This window comes from Neomonachus schauinslandi, chromosome 1, assembly GCF_002201575.2.
Source record: "Neomonachus schauinslandi chromosome 1, ASM220157v2, whole genome shotgun sequence".
Classification (NCBI taxonomy): domain Eukaryota; kingdom Metazoa; phylum Chordata; class Mammalia; order Carnivora; family Phocidae; genus Neomonachus; species Neomonachus schauinslandi.
The window spans coordinates 128547320-128570164 of record NC_058403.1 but is presented as its reverse complement, the minus strand read 5'-3'; the positions used below and the strand labels follow the sequence as shown (position 1 = coordinate 128570164).

Below are 22845 nucleotides of genomic sequence, written 5' to 3'. Positions count from 1 at the left end.
AATTTAACAAAAATAATTATTTTTCTAAGTTAACCCTTATTATATAACAATGTAATAAGCACTAAGTGCTTTATATTTTATTAACTAATTTAATGATCACAGTAACACTATGAACTAGATTCTATTCTTATTTTAAAATCTGAGACAGATTTAACAACTTGCCCAGCATCATACAGCATACAAAACTGGACAGTTTGGCTCTAGAAATCTGTGCCCTTAATATCGATCAATGATATAGAGCTTCTCAGATATAAAAATTTCTTAGACTCCAATCAGTGACTAGCATCACACGGTTGCCTGGGTGAAAAAAATTAGGTTGATAACTCACTGGCTAGAAGTCGAACTGTTGCCCATCTAAGAACAGCAAAACACTAGAAAATGGGAAAGCAGCTCTTTTGTTCTTTACAGAGCCTTTTATAGAACTGGCATGTAATAAACATCAACTCTGATTTTTTTCTAATAGAACATGCTCATTTCAAAAATTTTGAAAAATTTTAAAAAGTTAAATCACCCAGTTTTGCTATCTAGAGATAACCACTGTAAATATCTGACATGTACCTTTACATCATTTTTTCTATTTATCTATAAATACATGAAATGAAAGAAAAATATACATATAACATCCAAATTTTCTGTTTTTAAATTTACTATATTGAAAGCATTTTCCCTACCTCTTTCAAAGATGTATTTTTTATTGATAGCATAAGCATTTACTATAATAACATAGATATGCCATTCTTTATTCATTCTCATATTGTTGGATATTTAGTTTGTTTCAGTAATTTTTTGCTGTAACAGATGCTTTGATGAATACCCTTATTAAACACATCTTTAGTCAAATTTTTATTTCCTTAGAATCAGGAGAAGCTGGGAGTCATGAACCAAATAACATTTTTAACACAAGCTTAACACAAGCTGCCACTGTTCCAGAAGACTGTGCTAACCAACATTTTCATAATTAACCCTTTCTTGAACTGGATTTTTTTTAGTAAATAACGACACTGTCACCATTCTATTCCACTTTCCATTCCATTCTTTCTTTACTGACTTTGCTGTTGTGATTCAAACACCAATTTGACAAATATTTACTTTGTGCCAGGTACTGTGCTAGTGTAATTGTAGGCGAAAGGAGATCCATATGTGCCCATTACCAGGCAAATGCCCACACAGATACTCTTGCTATGTTGCCTTACCTTTTTCCACAACTGTACCTCTTTTCCAAACTTTTTTATTACAAATTTTAATTTCAAGGCTATGAGCTAAATTGGATTTCAGAGTATGGAAAAACTACTGAAAAACGAAAATCATCTCGGAAGTAAAAAGTACAATAGTGCTTACTTACCAGAAAGGCATTGGATAGGCAAAACGTTCCCTCAGATCAATACTCATGAAAGGAACATATTCTATACCATTTATTTTTGATGTTGTCCTACAAAACACAAGGAAAAAAATCTAAAGTAAATGTTCAAGTTTACCTTAACTACTGATCTTACTCAAAATTTATATGACAAAGTATGGCACTTTAATAAAATTAAAATGATAGTCTCATGTTGTTGATATCTTTAATAAAATTTTCACAAAATCGTTGAATACCAAAAAATAAATGATTCAATTCAATTCTGTAAGACTTATTCTTTTAAGACTTACATCCTTCACAACTAAACTATGGTCTCAAGATAAGCCTGCACTAAACGTATTGAAAGTACCCTTGACACCAAGACACAAAATGAGTGACTGTGTATCCTCATTTCTGAGAGGATGAGAACTTTTCACCTGTATGAAGGATAGATGAATTCTGTTAGGTAGAAATATTATTTTTTTGTTGTAGCATGAAATTCAAAGGTGTGTAGAAAGGAGCACATGGATGCTGAGTAGCCTCATTGTTGAACTATTACTGTCTCTCAGCTCCAAAACCACCCTTCTTTGTCTTGCTGTGTGTTGTGGTGGTTCATATGCAATTTTTCCAGGCAAGATGAGACACATTAGAAGAATTAAAATCTTCAGCAGGAAAAAAAAAAAAAAAAACTGCCTTCAGGTGGCTGCTCCAAACGAAGGAACCCTTTCAGCGCAATTTTAGGAAATTAAAAGTGAGCAACTACATGACTTGCACAGCTCTCAGCAGCTTGGATCTCTTCCAGTTGAAGAGCAGCCACTCTGGCTCAGAGATATAGCCCATCTACACCAGCTCAGAATGCAAGCACAAGGATTTCCTCATCTTTGTTGTTTGCATTTTTAATATCCCCTGAGGCTGCTTCCATACCGGTATCTGAGTTGGCAAATGTTTTCTGTAAAAAGGACCAGACAGTACATCGTTTTGGCTTTGCAATGAGGTCTCTGTCACATATTCTTCTGTTTTTTTGTTTTCTCTTTTATAACCCTTTAAAGAAATGTAAAAACTATTCACCACTTCAGGCTTCCCTTTGCTGACCCAGACCTACACTATTTCAAGGTAACAGTTTTCTCCCCATCAGGGCTCTGGTTACTAGCTGCATAGATGATGAGTGGTCTGCCACAGCTCTATTCTGCTGTTTGACCTTTAGTGCTCGATTTTAAAGTATGCTAGGATTTTTAGGAAAACATATGTCTAGTAGAAATGCTAACACTAAAATATACTATAACACATTTTAACTATTTCAAGTTGGGGCTATATGACAATATAATTTATAATTTCATAATAAAAGCACAACACACTATAACAAAGATGTGATTACAACTCAGCAAACCTAATGAAAATTAAATTACCTGTGTTGATGTTAACAAAATTATTCACTACAGTGAATCATAAACTGATTTACCTGAGAACTTCTATTTCTTCTGCTGTATATCTCTGTCCTTGTGCATCACATGACTGTGGACTTATAAAGGGTTGAGGTCTTTCAAGGAAAGGACTAGTCCCTAGTGGAAAATGTGCTCTCGTTGGAGGTGGCTTTGGTTTGATATTTGTTGACTTGATTTTGCATAATGGTTTTGTTAAAGGCTCACTCAATGCTTCCGCTCTATAATAGAAAGAGGTACAGAAAAACTGTTCTAGTTTTTCTTCTCACATTTAAGCTTTCCAGAAAATAAAATTTACTTCAAGAACCAGTCAAGCATTCCTAATGTAAAATTAGTAGATAAGATTCATACATATCAGTCAGCAGTTCACTTCTTAAGCTACTTCTGAAAATAAGTATTTCAGAACTGATACACATTAATTGATACTACTGCTGTATCAACTGCAATTATTGAGCACTTACTGCATGTCAGATACTATGCAAGGTAAGGGGGATACAAGAAAATATAAAATGCAATCTCCGCTTTTAAGGTGTTCACAGTTTTGTGGGGGAAAGAAAGACAACTGCATCCAAAGTGACAGATGCTAGTAGTATTATATGTGAGTGTACACACGGCAAAAGATATTAACTTAATGACCAAGAATAGACAGTGAGTCGGGGGAGGTTATTCTGAATTGATGTTTGAGCTGCAAAGAAGTCCACCTGGGGAGTGAGGGAGCATTCTAAGTAGAGAATAGCATGTGCAGAAGTATGAACTAGCATAGCGAGTTAAGATAACTTCCAAAAAAATAGATGAAGTCCCTATGAAAAGTTAAAAACAAGAGGCAGAAGGAGAGGAGACCAGGGGCAAGAGTTGATCATGGAATGTCTCACATGATATTCAAGGGAATTTTGGCTTTGTTTTGTCAAAGGTTCAGCGAGCTAAAAAACAGAAGTTCTTAATTTGAGGTCCACATATGAGCTCCAGGAATCTTGTTAACACTCTGAAATTACATAAAATGCACATGAAAAAAATTTTATGTACATTTCTCCTAGAAAGAGGATCCATAATTTTGAAAAGACCCTCAAAGAAGCCAATGACTGACCCACCCCTCTGTGCTTAGGGTGCACTCAGAGGATACTGGATGGGTTATCCACACAGGTAATAAACATCACCTCTGATTCTGACTTGTGAAAAAAGTGAAAATGGATAAGATAACTATGTGTCAAGTGCCCATATCCTCATGAATCAGGAGAGACAAACTAAATGTTAGATGACGACAATGAAAAGGAAGGATGACTGTTATACCTCAATTTAAAAAAAGAAGGGCTGGGGGTGGTATTGCTACCAAGTCAGACCCTCAAAAGGAGGTAATTTTATTAATTCATACTGTAACTAAAAATGCAATTTCCATCCTTTTCCTTTATCTATAACACTCTTTAAGAGGTATAATTCTCTTGTGCAAATCTGTTCATTCTCAAATACCTACTGAGCACATACGGTATGTTGGCACTCTGCTAGGTGGTTACAGCATTGAACAAAACAGACAAAATTCTCTGCACTCACAGAGTTTACATGGAGGGTTGGGGGGCTTAAAGGAACACGGACATTAATAACAAACATGATAAACTGGTAACTTTCATATGCCTTAGAAAGTGGTTAAGAGCTTTGGGAAAGAATATTAGGGCAAGCAGGAGGAAAATACTGGAGGAGGTTCCATTTTAAATAAAATGGTTAGGGCAGGCTTTTTTGAAAAGTTGACATTTGAGCAAAGAGTTGAAGGAGTTACACACCCTATATAATTTGGGATATGTGAATGGTTATAGGCCAGCTCATTCTCAATTTCTCTACTTTTAATAGTAGCTCTGGAAGGCTCTCTGGAAGTTCTCCCCAGAAATCTGGTGTTACACAACAGAAGGAAGTCTTCCACTTCAAACACCATAATCATTGTTTTACACATAGCAAAAACTAAATAAAACAGGTCTTGGCTGATTTGTTATTTATTGAGTTTCAAGCAGGGAACTAGAGAGGAATAAATTCACCCAGAGGAAGAAGGTAGACTTGCTCTAGATCTCAGCTTAAAGATGGAGGTTTGTTACTACGAACTCTATACATATTTAGAGAAATTTGTCAAATTTAAGTAACATAGTTCACTGCTATCCATGGATAACAACTTGAGTGACCAAAACTCACCTATCTAGTGCCTGTCGAGCCAACTGTTTCAGTTTATTTTGCAGAGTTTTATCAGCAGTTTCATAAGACTTAAGAGAAAGAAAGACAGACATTCTGAAGCATAATTTTTTTCTTTGCTTGATTCATATTTCTAAGCAAAAAACTTATAATGCAATATATTTTATATATAATATATATACATAAATAATGAGAGAATAAAAAAAGATGACAATTTGTTTTCATCCTTAAAGGTATATTTAAAATAGTGTTGAAAACCTGACATTGAGGTAAACCTGAAGACCACTTCATGTGGTAAATGAACCACAACTGTAAAAACATGGTGCCATGGAAACTGAGCAGCCCCTAAACTTAGCTGTTCCAACCAGGTCCTCAGGAAGCAGTAAAAGCCACTCAGCATATAGATTTTACACTGCAAATCAATAAAGCTCTCCCAAACCACCACCTTATTTTTAAATGTAAGAAATTTTTTAAGAAAGGGGAGGTTTATTTTAAATTCATAGATTTGTAATCAGTTCTTCCTGTAATAAGTTAATTTTAGGTATATGGGTTTAAACAGGTTAAAAAAATAATACCTATAATTAAAAAAACCATTGCCTAATGACTCAATCTTACTACTGTCAATTTTTTAACAAGAGGTTTAAAACCCATCATTAGTTTTCTGTTCTTCATCTTTTAATGAAGGGTAACAATTATATTTATAATTATTTTTCTTTAAGGAATTGTTAAATAAAATTCACTAGTAAGAGAAATTTCTTAGCATAATTCCACCAAATTTAACTAGTAGCTATACATACGGTTTTCAGACAGAGATCTACGGCTTCAGTATACAATTCTATAGCATCTTCAACATTCCCTTTTTCATCTTCATCGAAAGCTTGAGTAACAAGGAAATGAGCACGTTCTAAGTCCAACTGATGTTTTGATTTCAAAGGACCAGCACTCTTTGACTGAACTAGGACAGGAAGAAAGCCATATAGATGAAATTATTACCTATATATGTACTTATATATGCAGGAAACAACACACCATTTTAATATATTTAAGATACTCTTCATAAAAACTTTATAATTTGTCATTTAAAAAACTTAGCAAGGTCAAAAAATAATCCTTAAAAAATGACTCCTTTCAATCTGAATTTTAAGGCCTAAAAAAGAGTCCCCATTTGTTTGACTCATCTCACAATGCACACCAGAGACCAAAAATACCAAAAATGTATTATTTATTGAAAAAAAAATTTCCCCTGAATTTCTCTCTCCTTACCAGCACTTTCTTCCTTTAAAAAAATAAAACACCAGTCCTCCTCCTTACATAGCCCTGGCCCCACTCCCAAAAACAAAACAAAAAAACTTAGAAAATGTTAAGCCTAAAGAAACTCAATTATGTTTTAAGGTAATTAAAAAAAATTTTTTTTCAGTACAGACAATTGTGTAATACAATATCCTAGGCCCTGATGATAAAGTTCCTGCTGTTTCCCATTCATCTGAGTCCAGATTAAATAATCACATATTTTTACTGTTCTTTGAAATAAGTATTTGTTTTTAATATAAAGGTATATATCAATAAGGGACCTGTATCAAGATTATATACAAAGATCTCTTACAAGTAAACAATAAAAAGACAATTCCAATTTTGAAAATGAGTGTGGTGAGCAATCATGTCAACTTGTGTCAACTTTACTGGGTACCCAGATACTTGGCTAGACATGACTTCTAGGTATGTCTAAGAGAGTGATTCTGAATGAAATTAACCTTTGAATTGGTAGTAAAAGCAGACTGTCCTCCCCGATATGGGTGGGCATCACCTAATCCACTGAGGGACTGAACAGAACAAAAAGGCAGAGGAAGGGAGAATTTGCCTTCTCTGCCAGACTGTTTTTTTTTTTTTTTTTGGTCTTTTCCTGCCCTTGGGACTTGGGTCTTACACCATCAACTCCCCTGCTTCTCAGGCCTTTGGACTTGGACTAAATAAACTATACCACTGGCTTTCTTGGGTCATTCCTGCTTGCAGACTGCAGAGTGTGGGACTTCTTAGCCTCCATAATGAGGTTCCATTATAAGCCAATTCCTTATATAAAATCTCTTTATATATATTCTACTGGTTCTTTTTCTCTGGAGAACCCTGACTTACATAATGGGCAAAGAGTCTGTATAACCATTTTTTCCAAAGAAGATATTCAAATGGCCAATTGGCCCATGAGAAGATGCTCAACAACATTAGCCAGCAGGGAAATGCATATCAAAACCTAAGATGCCACCTTTACACCCACTTGGGTGGCTAAAATTACAAAAGACAGAAAATAACAAATGTTGATAAGGATGTGAAGGAAATGAAACCCTCATATATTGCTGATGGAAATGTAAAATGGTGTTGCCACTTCGGAAGACAGTTCAGCAGTTCCTCGAAAAATTAGATATCAAGCTACCATATGACCCAGCAATTTCACTCCTGGGCATGTATCAAAGAGAAAGAGAACTAAAAACACATGTCCACACAAAAACATAAATACAAACGTTCAAAGCAGTATTATTCATTAACAGCCAAAAGGTGGAAACAAGCCAATGTCCATCAACTGATGAATGGATAAACAACATATAGTATATTGATATGACGGCACTATTATTCAGCCATAAAAAGGAATGAAGTATTGATACATACTACAACATGGATAAATCTTGAAAACATTATGTTAAATGAAAAAAGCCAAACCCCAAAGGCCACAAATTAGATGATTCTATTTACATGAGATGTCCAAAATAGGCAACTCCAGGGAGATAGAAAATAGGTTAGTGGCTGTTAAGAGGATAGAGGGTGGGAGGAATGGGGAATGACTGCTAATGGATAAGAGGTTCCTTTTGGGGCAACAAAAATGTTCTAAAATTAGATAGTGGTGATGGTAGCACAACTCTGAAACATACTAAAAACCACTGAATTGTATACTCTAGTAAGGTGAATTTTATGGTACATGAATTATATCTCTATAAAGCTGTTATTAAAAAAAAAGCTTTACATTTTGTCTCTTAAAGGTATGGTGGTGACCTTTTAGAACTTTAACTCTCAGAAACACCTCTCTGAAGTATGTGCTAATCTACCATTTACAAAATGAAGACACAAAAGCTCAAAACATTAAAATATATAGCCCAGGGTTTCTCAGCCTCATACTACTAACATGTTCAGCTGGATAATTCTTTGCTGTAGACTGACCTGTGCATTGGAGGATTTTTAATAAGATCCCTGGCCTCTACCCAACTGGGTGCCATAGTATACTCCCCACTTCTCCCTAATCTAAAAACCAAAAATCTTCCGAGATGCAAAACTGTTCCCAGTGAGAATGACTGATCTAGCCTAGGTTTTGTAGCTATAAGCTACAAGATCTTGTAATTCTAGGTCTTGAGCTCTTTATACTACACTGGTGAATTTCAAACTGTGTTACCCTTCCCCACTCAGAAATCAACTTAACTCTCAAGAGTCTATCAGCAAAATTTGTTTTAAACATCGTCTGAAATGCTAAAGAAACCATTTAATTCTCTACAGATTACACGCCATAGGTTGAACATAATGGGTCAAAAAGCTGGCAATACAATTAAGGTATGCTATGCTTTAAAAATCCTTCTGGAACTTTATTTCTCAAGAGATTAGAGCTGTCACATTCCGTGCCTAAATATCACCTTTGTAAATATTTTATAAATGTATTTGGCTGGGAAAATGGAGTTACTTTGAATTACATGGTATTTTGGATACCTGAATCAATATAACTTTCTATCAGCTGAGGCCCTGCTACACAGGCAGTTCACTTTTCAATACATCCAATTTCTGGGCACTGTCTTAAACTAAACTATCTATCTCATCCTTAAGGGTATCGTTCTAACAAGAAATCCAATGATGGAATCTACTTTTTCCTAATGATGTGCTTATAACTGCTCTTATCTATTCAGAATGAGTGGTAAAAAGTAACACTAAGTCCATTAGGCAATGCTGAATAAAGAGTCCTCTAAGCTGCTTCTGGCTTTATTATATAGCCACAGTAAAAAAGGGTTAAAAAGAACGCAGTGAGAAAAATGCATTTCTAAAACAAAATGCCAGTAGGTGATCATTTTCTTTTCTATCCACGTCAAGAGCAAATTTTGACAGCAGCCACATACTTCTAACAAAACTGTGATCACTAAGCCTGTGTACTTGTTTCATGACATTTGCCATGCTGTTTACAAAAATAAATACAAGTCGTTCCAGGTCTCTACTTACATGTTGCTTTCCAAGATATGGTTTTAAAAAAAGAGTTTAGCTAAGGTCTTGAGGTTGAGGATACGGATATAGAAGAGACCATGAACATACTGCTGAAGTCTTTAACACTAAAGGGAAGTAAAGACGGCTCTTGAACAATGTGGGGGATTAGCGGCGCTGACGGAAATCTGCATATTAACTTTTGACTGCCCCAAAACTTAACTACTAATAGCCTACTAGAAGCCTTACCAATAACCTAAGTTGATTAACACATATATTCTATGTGTGTTATATAGTATATTCTTATGATAAAGTAAGCTAGACAAAAGAAAATATTAAGAAAATCATAAAGAAAAAAAATACATTTACAGTACTGTAAAAAATCTGCATGTAGGAGTGCCTGGGTGGCTCAGTGGGTTAAGTGTCTGCCTTCGGTTCACATCATGATTCCGGGGTCCTGGGATGGAGCCCTACGATGGTGGGCTCCCTGCTCAGCGGGGAGTCTCCTTGTCTTTCTCCTTCTGCCCCTCTACCTCCTTGTGTTCTCTCCCTCTCTCGCAAATAAATAAAATCTTCAAAAAAAAATCTGCATGTAAGCGGACCTGCACAGCTCAAATCCCTGTCGTTTAAGGGTCAACTGTAGTCATTTAATCTTAATATCAGGAGACAGCATGTGACAGATATTGAAAAAGTAGACTTTAACAGGGTCCTAATCCTGACTCTGACAATGATACAGTTTGAATGTATATAATTCACTATCTCTGTACCCCTGGGAAATTAGGAGATTAGACTATATTATTCGTAAGGTTCCTATTAACAGATTTATCACTTATTTCCACACTATGACTTTTTAAAAAATTTTATTATGTTATGTTAATCACCATACATTACATCATTAGTTTTTGATGTAGTGTTCCATGATTCACTGTTTGCATAGAACACCCAGTGCTCCATTCAGTACATGCCCTCTTTAATACCCATCACCAGGCTAACCCATCCCCCCACCCCCCTCCCCTCTAGAACCCTCAGTTTGTTTCTCAGAGTCCATAGTCTCTCATGGTTCGTCTCCCCCTCCGATTTCCCCCCCTTCATTTTTCCCTTCCTGCCACACTATGACTTTTATTTATTTATTTATTTATTTTTAAAAGATTTTATTTATTTATTTGAGACAGAGAGAATGAGAGACAAAGAGCATGAGAGGGAGGAGGGTCAGAGGGAGAAGCAGACTCCCCGCTGAGCAGGGAGCCCGATGTGGGACTCGATCCTGGGACTCCAGGATCATGACCTGAGCCGAAGGCAGTCGCTTAACCAACTGAGCCACCCAGGCGCCCCCACACTATGACTTTTAAAGACATGATTACCAAAAAAGGAATGAGCAGCAAGAGTGAAGATCAAGATCTAAAGATGAAAAGGAAAAGGAAAGAGAAACACTAGGGACTAATATAACACCGTATGTCAACTTTTTTCAATAATAAAAATTTAAAAAAAAAGAAAGAGAAACATAGGGTGAAAGGATGTGATGAGAGAGAAGAAAAAAAAAAAAATGGTAAGTTTAGTAGTCCTTTACTAACCTGCTGAATGCAAAGCCTGAACTCTTTCCAGATACTCATTTATTTTTTCTTGAATATGTTCTAGGCCTGATCCTGCCATCTCAGCATAAATTAAGGCTTGTGCAGCTTCCTAAAAAAAAGAAAAAAAATCAAAGGAATCTAACAGATGAATTACAATCTGAATTTTCTCTACCACTTCGTAACTCACTATTGCTGTCTATGAACTATAAAATAAGAATGTCTTTAAGACAGTACCAAGAAGGTTATATAACCCTCCAACACCTTTTCTTTAGTTCTCAATACTCTCAATTTTCTCATACTGTTGAAAATTTACAAACTCAAATACAAGAGATTATAAACATTTTCTTAGAGTAGCTTTAGCTCACATGTCTTTTGCTTTCCTTTTTCTTTACGCAATAGGTCAGATTTAAAATCATATACCTTGAAAATATGAATTGAGCCTGAAAAGCATAAGGACAGGTATATAATAATAATACTCGTTACTATTGGTTAATAATAATAAAAATAGTCAATTGGTTAATGATAACAAATAAAATTAAATGTCAAAGGAAGATTATAATAAATTATAAAGGTCAAGGTGCCTGGCTGGCTCAGTTAGTAGAGTATTAGACTCTTGATCTCAAGGTTTTAAGTTTGAGCCCCACGTTGAGTGTAGAGAGTACTTAAAAATAAAATTAAAAAAAAAAATTATAAAGGCTAAATATCTCACAGTGGAAAGAAAATCTTCTTCTCCATAGAAAATATTGCCAAAGGGTGACACATTTTAAAGCAGATTTCAGTTGTATGAAATAAACTTATTTCAATTAAGAAAACCTGGATTCATCATCCAGTTTTTCTAATACTCCCACAGCCACTTATGCTGTGGCTAGTGAGGAAGAAAGAGCCTCACTCTCCCCATCACCATTCTAGGATAACAGGTTACCAATATTACAGCGAGAAGGACCACTGAGAGATTTCTCCAAAGTAAAAACACCTTCTCAGCAATAACCTAAGCATGTGCACTTTACAGAGGCTGATGCATGATGGATCCAAAGAAGCCAGCCATCTACTGAATATCTAACTTTTTGAATCCAGTTGTTGGAGCAGGAGTTGTTTCACTGAACTTAACAGAATCAGTAAAAAGAGTCTGAAATTGAATGAAATGAAATGAGAATTCATTGAAAGGCTGTGGGAATAGGAAAGAGGATATTCTCAGATTCTGTAACTCAGACATTTCATGGGAGGAAAATATAACTTTACATGTAAACATTTTTTTTTCTTTTTAAAATATTTTTTATTTGAATATAGTTGACACAAAATGTTACATTAGTTTCAGGTGTACAACATAGTGATTCATTTTTTTTATTATGTTACGTTAATCACCATACATTACATCATTAGTTTTTGATGTAGTGTTCCACGTAAACATTAAATATATTATGTACTATTATTATCTAAATACTGATAGTTTATATATATATATTTTTCACATCTCCAATTACCTTGATGTAAATACTGACATTCAAATAATTATCTTGCTTAAAAGAAATAAAGCCAACTAAATAATTGCTGGTATCAATCTTATTTTACTCATTTAATTTATATTTGAAAATGACAATTAAAGAATCCCTCATAGAACAGTAATGAAGACCGAAAAATGCTAAAGATCTGGTAAAGTTTATATAAACAGTTCCTAGAAGCACAAACACTTTTCTGACTTTCTCAAGGATAAAAAAAATTCTTCATAATCACATGCATGCAATCGCACAGCAAAACAAGAGGCACCGCGTAGTATTTTCTTTTGCTTTACACAAAGCTATTTTATGTGGCACCATTTTAACCTACGAATATTTGTCAGTTATTTCACAAAACTCAAACACATGGAATTTTACTTTTAAAGAAATACTACCTTCACGAAACTTTCCTCAAAAAGTCCAAAAGAAATGATTATGAAACACACCAAAAGTCTCTAAATATAGGTTATAAAATGAAGGCAATATAATAATAATCTGAGAAATACAAATCATACCTTACTCACTGCATATACGTTTATATAAAAAAAATTTACTACTCCGCTATTATCAAAGCCTGACATTCTTTTCCTTTTTTTAAAAAAAAGGGGGTGGGGGGAACAAAATCACGAGGATACAGCTACCTCCACAAGGAAGCAGAGGGCACAGAGCTGGAGGGGTGTATATGCAAATCCGCAGGACTGGAGAGCAGAGTGGACTGTGGAAGATCATATTCTTTAATAATTCCGCCCCCAGTAACTTAGCCAAAAGAAAGAGCCAAGAAATGTGTAAAGCATTAGCTATAAAGATAACAACTGCACCATTACTTACGATGCTGAAAAATCAGAATGAACCTAAATGCCCATTAGTTTATAAATAAATTATGGTACATTCACATAATGGAATACTACGCATCTGTCGTTAATAAGACTATATTAAACAAGCAACTTTAATGAGTTTTTAAAAGCTCAAATACAAAGAACAGGTTAAAAATAGTATAAACGGTACAATCCAAGTTTGTCTTACGTATAGAGAAGTTGAATCACTATGTTGTTCCCTTGAAACTAACGTAACATTCTATGTCAACTACACTCAAATGTTTTCAAAGCTGCGAATGTAAATACGCGTAGAAAAAGCAGCACAGATGTATTAAATGCCAAGATAAGAGACGTGTTATTCTTTTTTAAAACCTTATTTTCTTCAACGAACGTGCATTATTTTAGTGTGTATCAGAGACCACTTCCCACAAGCCATAAATCAGAGCCAAGTGACAGCGAGAATTAGTCACTTAACTACCCATACCGAACTACTGCTGCCGTAAGTAGCTCAGCGGTGGACATTTGCCATTGAAGACTGTAACCAGAGAAGTGGAGGCTCCCAAGCCTCGACCAAACCTCCCCACCGTGGCAGCAGCCGGGTCCCCCCTCCCTTGAAAAGGAGAGCAGCAGAGCAGGAAGAGGGAAAAGCAAAGCCCAGAAGGCCTGGCCGCCGCCGCACCTGCACCCGCCCCCTGGCCTCTCCTGGTGCTGCGGTCCTCTGCCCTACCTTGTAGTAAAACACCGCCTCGGAATAGCGACCTTCCTGGTCGCGCTGCACCGCCAGCCGGGCGAATTGCACGGCGTCCCGCTCCAGCGCCGTGGCGTCCATGGCGCCGAGGCCCCGCACCGGCGGAGGGAAGGAGGGAAGCCCTGACGCACGAAAGCTCTTCACCGACAGCGGCACCGCCGGGAGGCGGACCCGAGAACGCCCCGAAAAGAGCAGCAAAGTTTATTTTCGATGGCTGAGGGAAGGGAGCCGGCCTTCCCGGCCAGGGCCCGCTACAACGCGGCGGCTCCTAATCTCCGGTCCAGCTCCCAGCCTGTGGGGACTGCCCCACATCCCGGCAACCGCATTTCCCCGCCCCGCCCACCGGCTCCACTGCGCAGTCGCAGGCTGCTCCTCGGGAGTTTCTCCGGAGATGGGGAGGCAAAGGCCGGGCTCGTGGGAGTACGAGTGTGATGGGCGGGGCCTGGCCTGCTGGGTGCCGGCGCGCGCGTGACCGCCATGGCTCCCGGGATTGGGTAGGCGAAAAGCAGAGTCAAGTCCGAGTCGCAGACTTCTCCGCAGTTTGCGCGGATGTGGCAATGCCTACGGCAGCTGTTGCGCACAACACTTGGTGGGGGCGGCGCATGCGCCTTACGGAGACTTTTTCTCTCCGGTGTGTAAAGGGGAGGTATAAAGGGTCATGGAATAACACTTTCCATCTGGACTGACTTTTTAAAAAGTGGGGACGTAAAATAAGGACATAGGATTCTTTTAAGATACCCTTTAATTTATTTTCCACAAACTGGATCGTAATCTTACATACCCCTGCCCCCATGTATGATCTTGGTTGAATTGTCAACAAACAAGGTAGTATATCTTCACTTGTACTTATCCTTTAGTCAACTTAATGCTATTGTAATTAACCACTTAATTAGGTGATTATTTGATTAATATCTTTTCCCTTAAAACTCTGAATTCAACAATAATAAAAATGAACTAGTGATAGGCACCACAATATGGCTGAAAGTCAAAATTGAATCATGATAACTCAAAGCAGAAAGACAGTACATACTGCATAATTCTGTTTATAAGAAACACTATTAAAGACAAATCTAATCAGTAATGTTAGAAATGAGATCAATGGTTGAGGGGGGATACAAGAGAAACTTCTAGGGTAATAGAAATGTTTTATGTCTTGGTGGTGACGCCAAAATATATACGTTTGTGGAAACCCATTAAATGCTACGTTTTATTGTTTTTAATTTTTAATTGAATTTTACAAAGATTTCTTTTTTAATTTATTTGAGAGAGAAAGCATGGTGTGAGGGGAAAGAGCAGAGGGAGCCAGAGCTTGTTCTCATGCCCCCCCAGATCATGACCCCAGCAGAAAGCAAGAGTCAGTGTGGCCCAACTGACCAGCCTCCCAGGTGTCCCTAAACTCTACATTTTAAATGTGTGATCTAATTTTTTTCTTAACGGTACCTTAATAAAAAAATTTATTTTAGTCATGGTCTGTATTTAAATGGGAGTCTCGTTTCTTAGTTTCTTTAACCCCTCACATTTAGTGAAATTAATAACATCTAACTGAGCTGTTGTAAAAAAAAAAAAAAACCACACACAAGAATTGGACTTTGTGCCTGGTACAAAGATAGTTCTCATCATTAGTATGACAGTTTTATAACTGAAGCAGGGATGGTTTCTGTCTACCAGTTCTATGCTAGTATTGAACGCAAGCCTTGGTCCAGAGCAGGTATTCAGTATTTTATTTTATTTTTAAAAATTTTTAAAGATTTTATTTATTTGACAGAGAGACAGCAACAGAGGGAACACAAGCAGGGGCAGAGGGAGAAGCAGGCTCTCTGCTGAACAGGGAGCCTGATGCAGGGCTCGATCCCAGGACCCTGGGATCACGACCTGAGCCGAAGGCAGACGCTTAATAACTGAGCCACCCAGGCACCCCTGTGTTCCGTATTTTAAAACATGAATGAGGGAACCCCCCTACTAAATATATTCAATGTGCCCTCCCCCCATCTCCATTCTGAAGAATGAGATACAAATTCCTTAGCACAGATTAGAAGGTCTTCAGAACATGAGCTCAGGCCATATCCCCAAGGCATTTACGGTCACTGTCTCCCACAAACCGACCACAAGCTAGCGCAGACAAATGCAGTTTTCTCGTAAGAGGGTTTCTATGTCTAATGTTCCTCCTTTCGTTACAGCTTATAGAATTCCTAGTCCATCTTTAAGGAAGTCTTTTCTAGCACTCCTAGGTAGTTGTGATTACTTCCTGCACTTACTCATTTATTCCCTATATATTTAATCCTCATTCATTTACTCAGTGAACACTGGACACCTACTTGGTGCCAGGCACAGAGCTACACACTGAAGACACAAACATAAGAGAGAGTGAGATAAGGCAGGGTAAAAGCAAGTTGAAACTTCAAAATATCTGCCATCTCAACAAAATGGAGTTTTATGGAGTTTTCTAATGCATGAACACAGTAAATCTCTTCATGTCTTCCAGTCTTTATCTCAGCAGTGTTGTATAGTGCACAGATCTTGCACATCGTTGAATACATTTATCCCTAAGCATTTCACATTTTTATGCTATTCCAAATTCCATTGTCCAGTTACAACTGTTTTTGGTAATATATAGGAATAAAATTGATATTTATATATTGACCTTGTATTGGGTAATCACAAAATATCCAGAAAATCTTTTTTGTTTGTTTTTATTTTTTATTTTAATTCAATTAATTAACATACAATGTATTATTGGTTTCAGAGGTACAGGTCTGTGATTCATCAGTCTTATAGGATATCCAGTGCTCATTACATTACATGCCTGCCTTAATGTCCACCACCCAGTTACCCTATCCGACCACCCACCTCCCCTCCAACAACCCTCAGTTTGTTTCCTATGATTAAGAGTCTATTATGGTTTGTCTCCCTCTCTGGTTTCATCTTGTTTTATTTTTACCCTCTTCACCTATGATCCTCTGTTTTGTTTCTTAAATTCCACATATCAATGAGACCATATGATAATTGTCTTTCTCTGATTGGCTTATTTCACTTAGCATAATGCCCTCTAGTTCCATCCATGTCATTGCAAAAGTCAAGATTTCTTTTTTTTTTGATGGCTGTGTAATATTCCATTACATACAGATACCACATCTTTTTTATCCATTCAACTGTTGATGGACATCTGGGCTCTTTCCATAGTTCGGCTACTGTGGACATTGCTGCTATAAACATTGGGGTGCAGGTGCCCCTTCAGATCCCTACATTTGTATCTTTGGGGTAAATACCCAGTAGTGAAATTGCTGGATCGTAAGGTAGCTCTATTTTCAACTTTTTGAGGACCTTCCATACTGTTTTTCAGAGTGGCTGCACTGGTATGCATTCCCACCAACGGTGTAAGAAGGTTCCCATTTCTCTGCATCCTTGCCAACATCTGTTGTTTCCTGACTTGTTAATTTTAGCCATTTTGACTGGTGTGAGGTGGTATCTCATTGTGGGTTTGATTTGTATTTCCCTGATGCCAAGTGACGTTGGGCATTTTTTCATGTGTCTGTTGGTCATTTGGATGTGTTCTTTGGAGAAATGTCTCTTTGTGTCTTCTGACCATTTCTTTTTTTTTTTTTTAAGATTTATTTATTCATGAGAGACAGAGAGAGAGAGAAGCAGAGGCAGAGGGAGAAGCAGGCTCCCCGCAGAGCAGGGAGCCTGATGTGGGACTTGATCCCAGGACCCTGGGATCATGACCCGAGCCGAAGGCAGACGCTTAACCGACTGAGCCACCCAGGCGTCCCCTGACCATTTCTTGATTGGATTATTTGTTTTTTGGGTATTGAGTTTGCTAAGTTCTTTATAGATCTTGGATACTAGCCCTTTATCTAATATGTCATTGGCAAATATCTTCTCCCATTCTGTAGGTTGCCTTTTAGTTTTGTTGACTATTTCCTTTGCCGTGCAAAAGCTTTTTAACTTGATGAAGTCCCAATAATTCATTTTTGCTTTTGTTTCCCTTTCCTTCGGAGACGTGTGTAGCAAGAAGTTGTTGTGGCTGAGGTCAAAGAGCTTGCGCCTGTGTTCTCCTCTAGGATTTTGATGGATTATTGTCTCACATGTAGGTCTTTCATCCATTTTGAGTCTATTTTTGTCTATGGTGTAAGAAAATGGCCCAGGTTCATTCTTCTGCATGTGGCTGTCCAATTTTCCCAACATCATTTGTTGAAGAGACTGTCTTTTTTCCATTGGATGTTCTTTCCTGCTTTGTTGAAGGTGAGTTGACCATAGAGTTGAGGGTCCATTTCTGGGCTCTCTATTCTGTTCCATTGATCTGTGTCTGTTTTTGTGCCAGTACCATACTGTCTTGATGAAGGCAGCTTTGTAATAGAGCTTGAAGCCCAGAATTGTGATGCCACCAGCTTTTCTTTTCTTTTTCAACATTCCTCTGGCTATGCGGGGTCTTTTCTGGTTCCATACAAATTTTAGGATTATTTGTTCCAGTTCTGTGAAAAAAGTGGATGGTATTTTGATGGGAATTGCATTGAATGTGTAGATTGCTCTAGGTAGCATAGACATTTTAACAATATTTTTTCTTCCAATCCATGAGCATGGAACGTTTTTCCATTTCTTTGTGTCTTCCTCAATTTCTTTCATGAGTATTCTATAGTTTTCTGAGTACAGATCCTTTGCCTCTTTGGTTAGGTTTATTCCTAGATATCTTATGGTTTTGGTTGCAGTTGTAAATGGGATCAACTCCTTAATTTCTCTTTCTTCTGTCTCATTGTTAGTGTATAGAAATGCAACTGATTTCTGTGCATCAATTTTATATCCTGTCACTTTGCTGAATTCCTTTATAAGTTCTAGCAATTTGGGGGTGGAGTCTTTTGGGTTTTCCACATAGAGTATCATGTCATCAGCAAAGAGTAAGAGTTTGACTTCTTTTCCACTTTGGATGCCTTTTATTTCTTTTTGTTGTCTGATTGCTGAGACTAGGACTTCTAGTACTACGTTGAACAGCAGTGGTGATGGTGGACATCCCTGCTGTGTTCCTGACCTTAGGGGGAAAGCTCTCAGTTTTTCCCCATTGAGAATGATATTTGCTATGGGCTTTTTATATACAGCTTTTATGATATTGAGGTATGTACCCTCTATCCCTATGCTGTGAAGAGTTTCAATCAAGAAAGGATGCTAGACTTTGTCAAATGCTTTTTCTGCATCTATTGAAAGGATCATATGGTTCTTGTCCTTTCTTTTATTTATGTAGTGTATCACATTGATTGATTTGCAGATGTTGAACCAAACTTGTAGCCCAGGAATAAATCCCACTTGGTCGTGGTGAATAATCCTTTTAATGCACAGTTGGATTCTACTGGGTAGTATTTTGGTGAGAATTTTTGCATCCATGTTCATCAGGGATATTGGTCTGTAATTCTCCTTTTTGGTGGGGTCTTTGGTTTTGGGATCAAGGTAATGCTGGCCTCATAGAATGAGTCTGGAAGCTTTCCTTCTGTTTCCATTTTTTGAAACAGCTTCAGGAGAATAGGTATTATTTCTTCTTTGCATGTTTGGTAGAATTTCCCTGGGAAGCCTACTGGCCCTGGGCTCCTGTTTGTTGGGAGATTTTTGATGACTGCTTCAATTTCCTAGCTGGTTATGGGTCTGTTCAGGTTTTCTATTTCTTCCTGGTTCAGTTTTGGTAGTTTATATGTATCTAGGAATGCATCCATTTCTTCCAGATTGCCTAATTTGCTGGCATATAGTTGCTCATAATATGTTCTTATAATTGTTTGTATTTCTTCGGTTTTGGTTGTGATCTCTCCGCTTTCATTCATGATTTTGTTTATTTGGGTCCTTTTTCTTTTCTTTTGGATAAGTCTGGCCAGGGGTTTATCAATCTTATTAATTCCTTCAGAGACCAAGCTCCTAATTTTGTTGATCCGTTTTACTGTTCTTTTTGTTTCTCTTTCATTGATTTCTGCATCATCATTATTTCTCTTCTCCTGCTGGGTTTAGGCTTTCTTTGCTGTTCTTTCTCCAGCTCCTTTAGGTGTAGGGTTAGGTTGTGTATTTGAGACCTTTCTTGTTTCTTGAGAAAGGCTTGTAGTGCTATATACTTCCCTCTTAGGGCCACCTTTGCTGCATCCCAAAGATTTTGAACAGTTGTGTTTTCATTTTCATTTGTTTCCATGAATTTTTAAAAATTCTTCTTTAATTTCCTAGTTGACCCATTCATTATTTAGTAGGGTGATCTTTAGCCTCCATGTATTTGAGTTCTTTCCAACTTTCCTCTTGTGATTGAGTTCTAGTTTCAAAGCACTGTGGTCCGAAAATATGCAGGGAATGATCTCAGTCTTTTGGTACTGGTTGAGACCTGTTTTGTGACCCAGTATGTAATCTATTCTGGAGAACGTTCCAGGTGCACTTGAGAAGACTGTGTAGTCTAATGCTTCAGGACAGAATGTTCTGAATATATCTGTAAAGTCCATCTGGTCCAGTGTGTCAATCAAAGCCCTTATTTCCTTGTTGATCTTCTGCTTAGGTGATCTGTCCATTGCAGTGAGGGGGGGTGTTAAAGTCCCCTACTATTATTGTATTATTATCAATGTGTTTCTTTGATTTTGTTATTAATTGGCTTTTATAATCGGCTGCTCCCAAGTTAGGGGCATGAATATTTACAATTGTTAGATCTTCTTTTTGGATCGACCCTTTAATTATGATACAGTGTCCTTCCTCATCTCTTATTACAGTCTTTGGTTTAAAATCTAATTTGTCTGATGTAAGGATTACCACCTCAGCTTTCTTTTGATGGCCATTAGCATGCTAAATGGTTTTCCATGCCCTCACTTTCAATCTGGTGGTGTCTTTGGGTCTCAAATGAGTCTCTTGCAGACAGCATATTGATGGGTCTTGTTTTTTAATCCAATCTGATAGCCTGTGTCTTTTGATTGAGGCATTTAGCCCATTTACATTCAGAGTGACTATTGAAAGATATGAATTTAGTGCCATTGTGTTACCTATAAAGTGACTGTTACTGTATATTTTCTCCGTACCTTTCCGGTCTATGTTACTTTTGGGCTCTCTCTGCTTAGAGGATCCCTTTTAATATTTCTTGTAGGGCTAGTTTGGTGACCACAAATTCTTTTAGTTTCTGTTTTTCCTGGAAGCTTTTTATTTCTTCTTCTATTTTGAATGATATCCTAGCTGGATAAATCCCATGTCTGCTGTGCTGGGTCCATGTTCTTGAACTTTCCTTCCTTCCTAATCTCTTCCTCTGCCACCCTTCAGGCTGTTTTGCTTTGGGTCCTAAATGTGTCTGAACACTGCTCTTCCAGGCTCCATCACCTCACACGTCTTGTAAGGAGACAAAGCTTTCATGAGTTATCTGGGTGCAGGCGGATGGCCCTGAGGTGTTCCCACACTCCCTCCAGACTCCATCCCTGATGCCTCAGTCCCTGCCTGACTTCCTATAGAAATTTCAGTGACCTCCTTTCCTCCCCACATGATGGGAAAATAGAGTAATTTATGTAAGTAATTTGTGTAATAATGTGTGCATTTGTGTAAGTTAGGGCTTGGAATTAGTCACATGCCTTGTATCCACAACAGCTTGCTCTCACAACCTGGCTTCCCCAGACACTTCCACGTCTCTGCCTACCCTAATCCCTGCCTCTCACACATGCGCAGTACACACCCTGTCAGTACATAGAGGGCAGCTGCAGTCATCCAGGCTGGTGGAATTCTGGGGGATCCCAAACCATCTGCATAGCCTCTAGGGTGTCTCCTGGACGTCTGGGTGGCTCAGTCAGTTAAGCGTCTGCCTTCAGTTCAGGTCATGATCCCAGCGTCCTGGGAACAAGTCCCACATCGAAACCTTGCTCAGCAGGGAGCCTGCTGCTCCCCCTGCTGTCTCTCTCTCTCTGACAAATAAATAAATAAAATCTTAAAACAGAATAACTCCCCGGTGTCTCTTAGTAAAGGCTGTCAGGGCAGGCTCCATACTAACTAGGCAGTCCAGACTCCTGCAGCTTTACTTTCAGGGCAAACATGTAGGCACATTTATGTAGATTAGGGCTTGGGATTAGGCAGATGCCCTGAACCCCCAACCTGTTCCTGTGCCCACGCCTCTTCCTATAACTGCCCTGTTCCAGGTCCCTGGCTTTTCCCTGATTTGTGCCACCTGTTCCTATATACATTCTGCACTGTGTCAGCTGGTTTTGGCTGTCAAAGCCCTCCAGTCCTGTTGGGTTTGGGCCATTGCCCAAAACCTGCATAGCCTCCAGAGTAGAGAATGTCCACTCCCCCAAAATCTTTTTGAGATGACAGCTTTAAACTAGCAACAGATAATCCTCATTTGGACTAGCTGCCTGATGGGGTCCCTGGCTTCTCCAGCAATCAAAACTTCCAGGGGTCTCTTCTTGGAGGCTACCCCAGCCAGTGAGTGTGGCCCCACCCTGGCGAGGCATTTCAGATTCCTCTAGTTCTGTATTCAGGAGGAATATGTGCGTATGTGGAGGATAAGGTTTAGAATTAAGAAGATGAAGGTACTCCCAATAGCCCCCTCCTGTTAACCAGCCTCTCCTAACATTGTGCTATTCCAGAATCCTGGCTCTCCTTACCTGTGTGCGTGTACCCTATTAACATGCTATGGGCTACAGGGGCCCTCCAAGCCAGTGGAGCTCTGGCAGGACCCCAACCACCTGAATGAATTAGGCACATGCCTTGTACCCCCAGTAGCCCGCACCTGTGATCTGGCCTCTCCAGACACTTACCCTGTTCTAGGTCCCTGGCCAGTCTGACCTGTGCCCCTCATGTCCATGCAGCAGGCATCCTGTGGGCTCACTGAGGGCAGCTGGGGCTCTGCAGGCCCATGGAGCTTGGGTCTTCCTGAACTACCTGCATCGCCTCCAGGGAAAAGGGAGCCTAACTCCCCAAAATCTTTCTGAGGCGGCAGCTTTAACCTGGCCGCATTCAGTCGCCATTTGGCCTGGCTGCCTGATGGGGTCCCTGGCCTACTAGTTATCAAGGCTCTCAGCTTTCTCTTACTGGAGGGTACCTTTGCAGACCTCCAGGCCCCATCCTAGAAAGGC

General features: G+C 38.4%; 1 protein-coding gene across 5 annotated transcripts in view; it reads right to left on the bottom strand.

Moving 5' to 3' along the window:
* CAPN7 (calpain 7) overlaps positions 1-14101 on the bottom strand; it is a 40878-nt gene extending 26777 nt beyond the window's left edge. For 3 of the 5 annotated variants that reach the window (XM_021678901.2, XM_044920486.1, XM_044920489.1), the window contains exons 1-6: positions 13772-14101; positions 10737-10845; positions 5742-5899; positions 4948-5015; positions 2796-2996; positions 1343-1429 (exon numbers count right to left, since the gene is read on the bottom strand). In XM_021678901.2, the coding sequence (XP_021534576.1) occupies positions 1343-1429; positions 2796-2996; positions 4948-5015; positions 5742-5899; positions 10737-10845; positions 13772-13873 (725 nt within the window). In that variant the 5' untranslated portion in view covers positions 13874-14101. The remainder of the gene's footprint in view (positions 1-1342; positions 1430-2795; positions 2997-4947; positions 5016-5741; positions 5900-10736; positions 10846-13771) is intronic. The other 2 variants (XM_021678900.2, XM_044920492.1) reach the window with 2 other exon arrangements.
* Positions 14102-22845: the final 8744 nt, after the last annotated feature.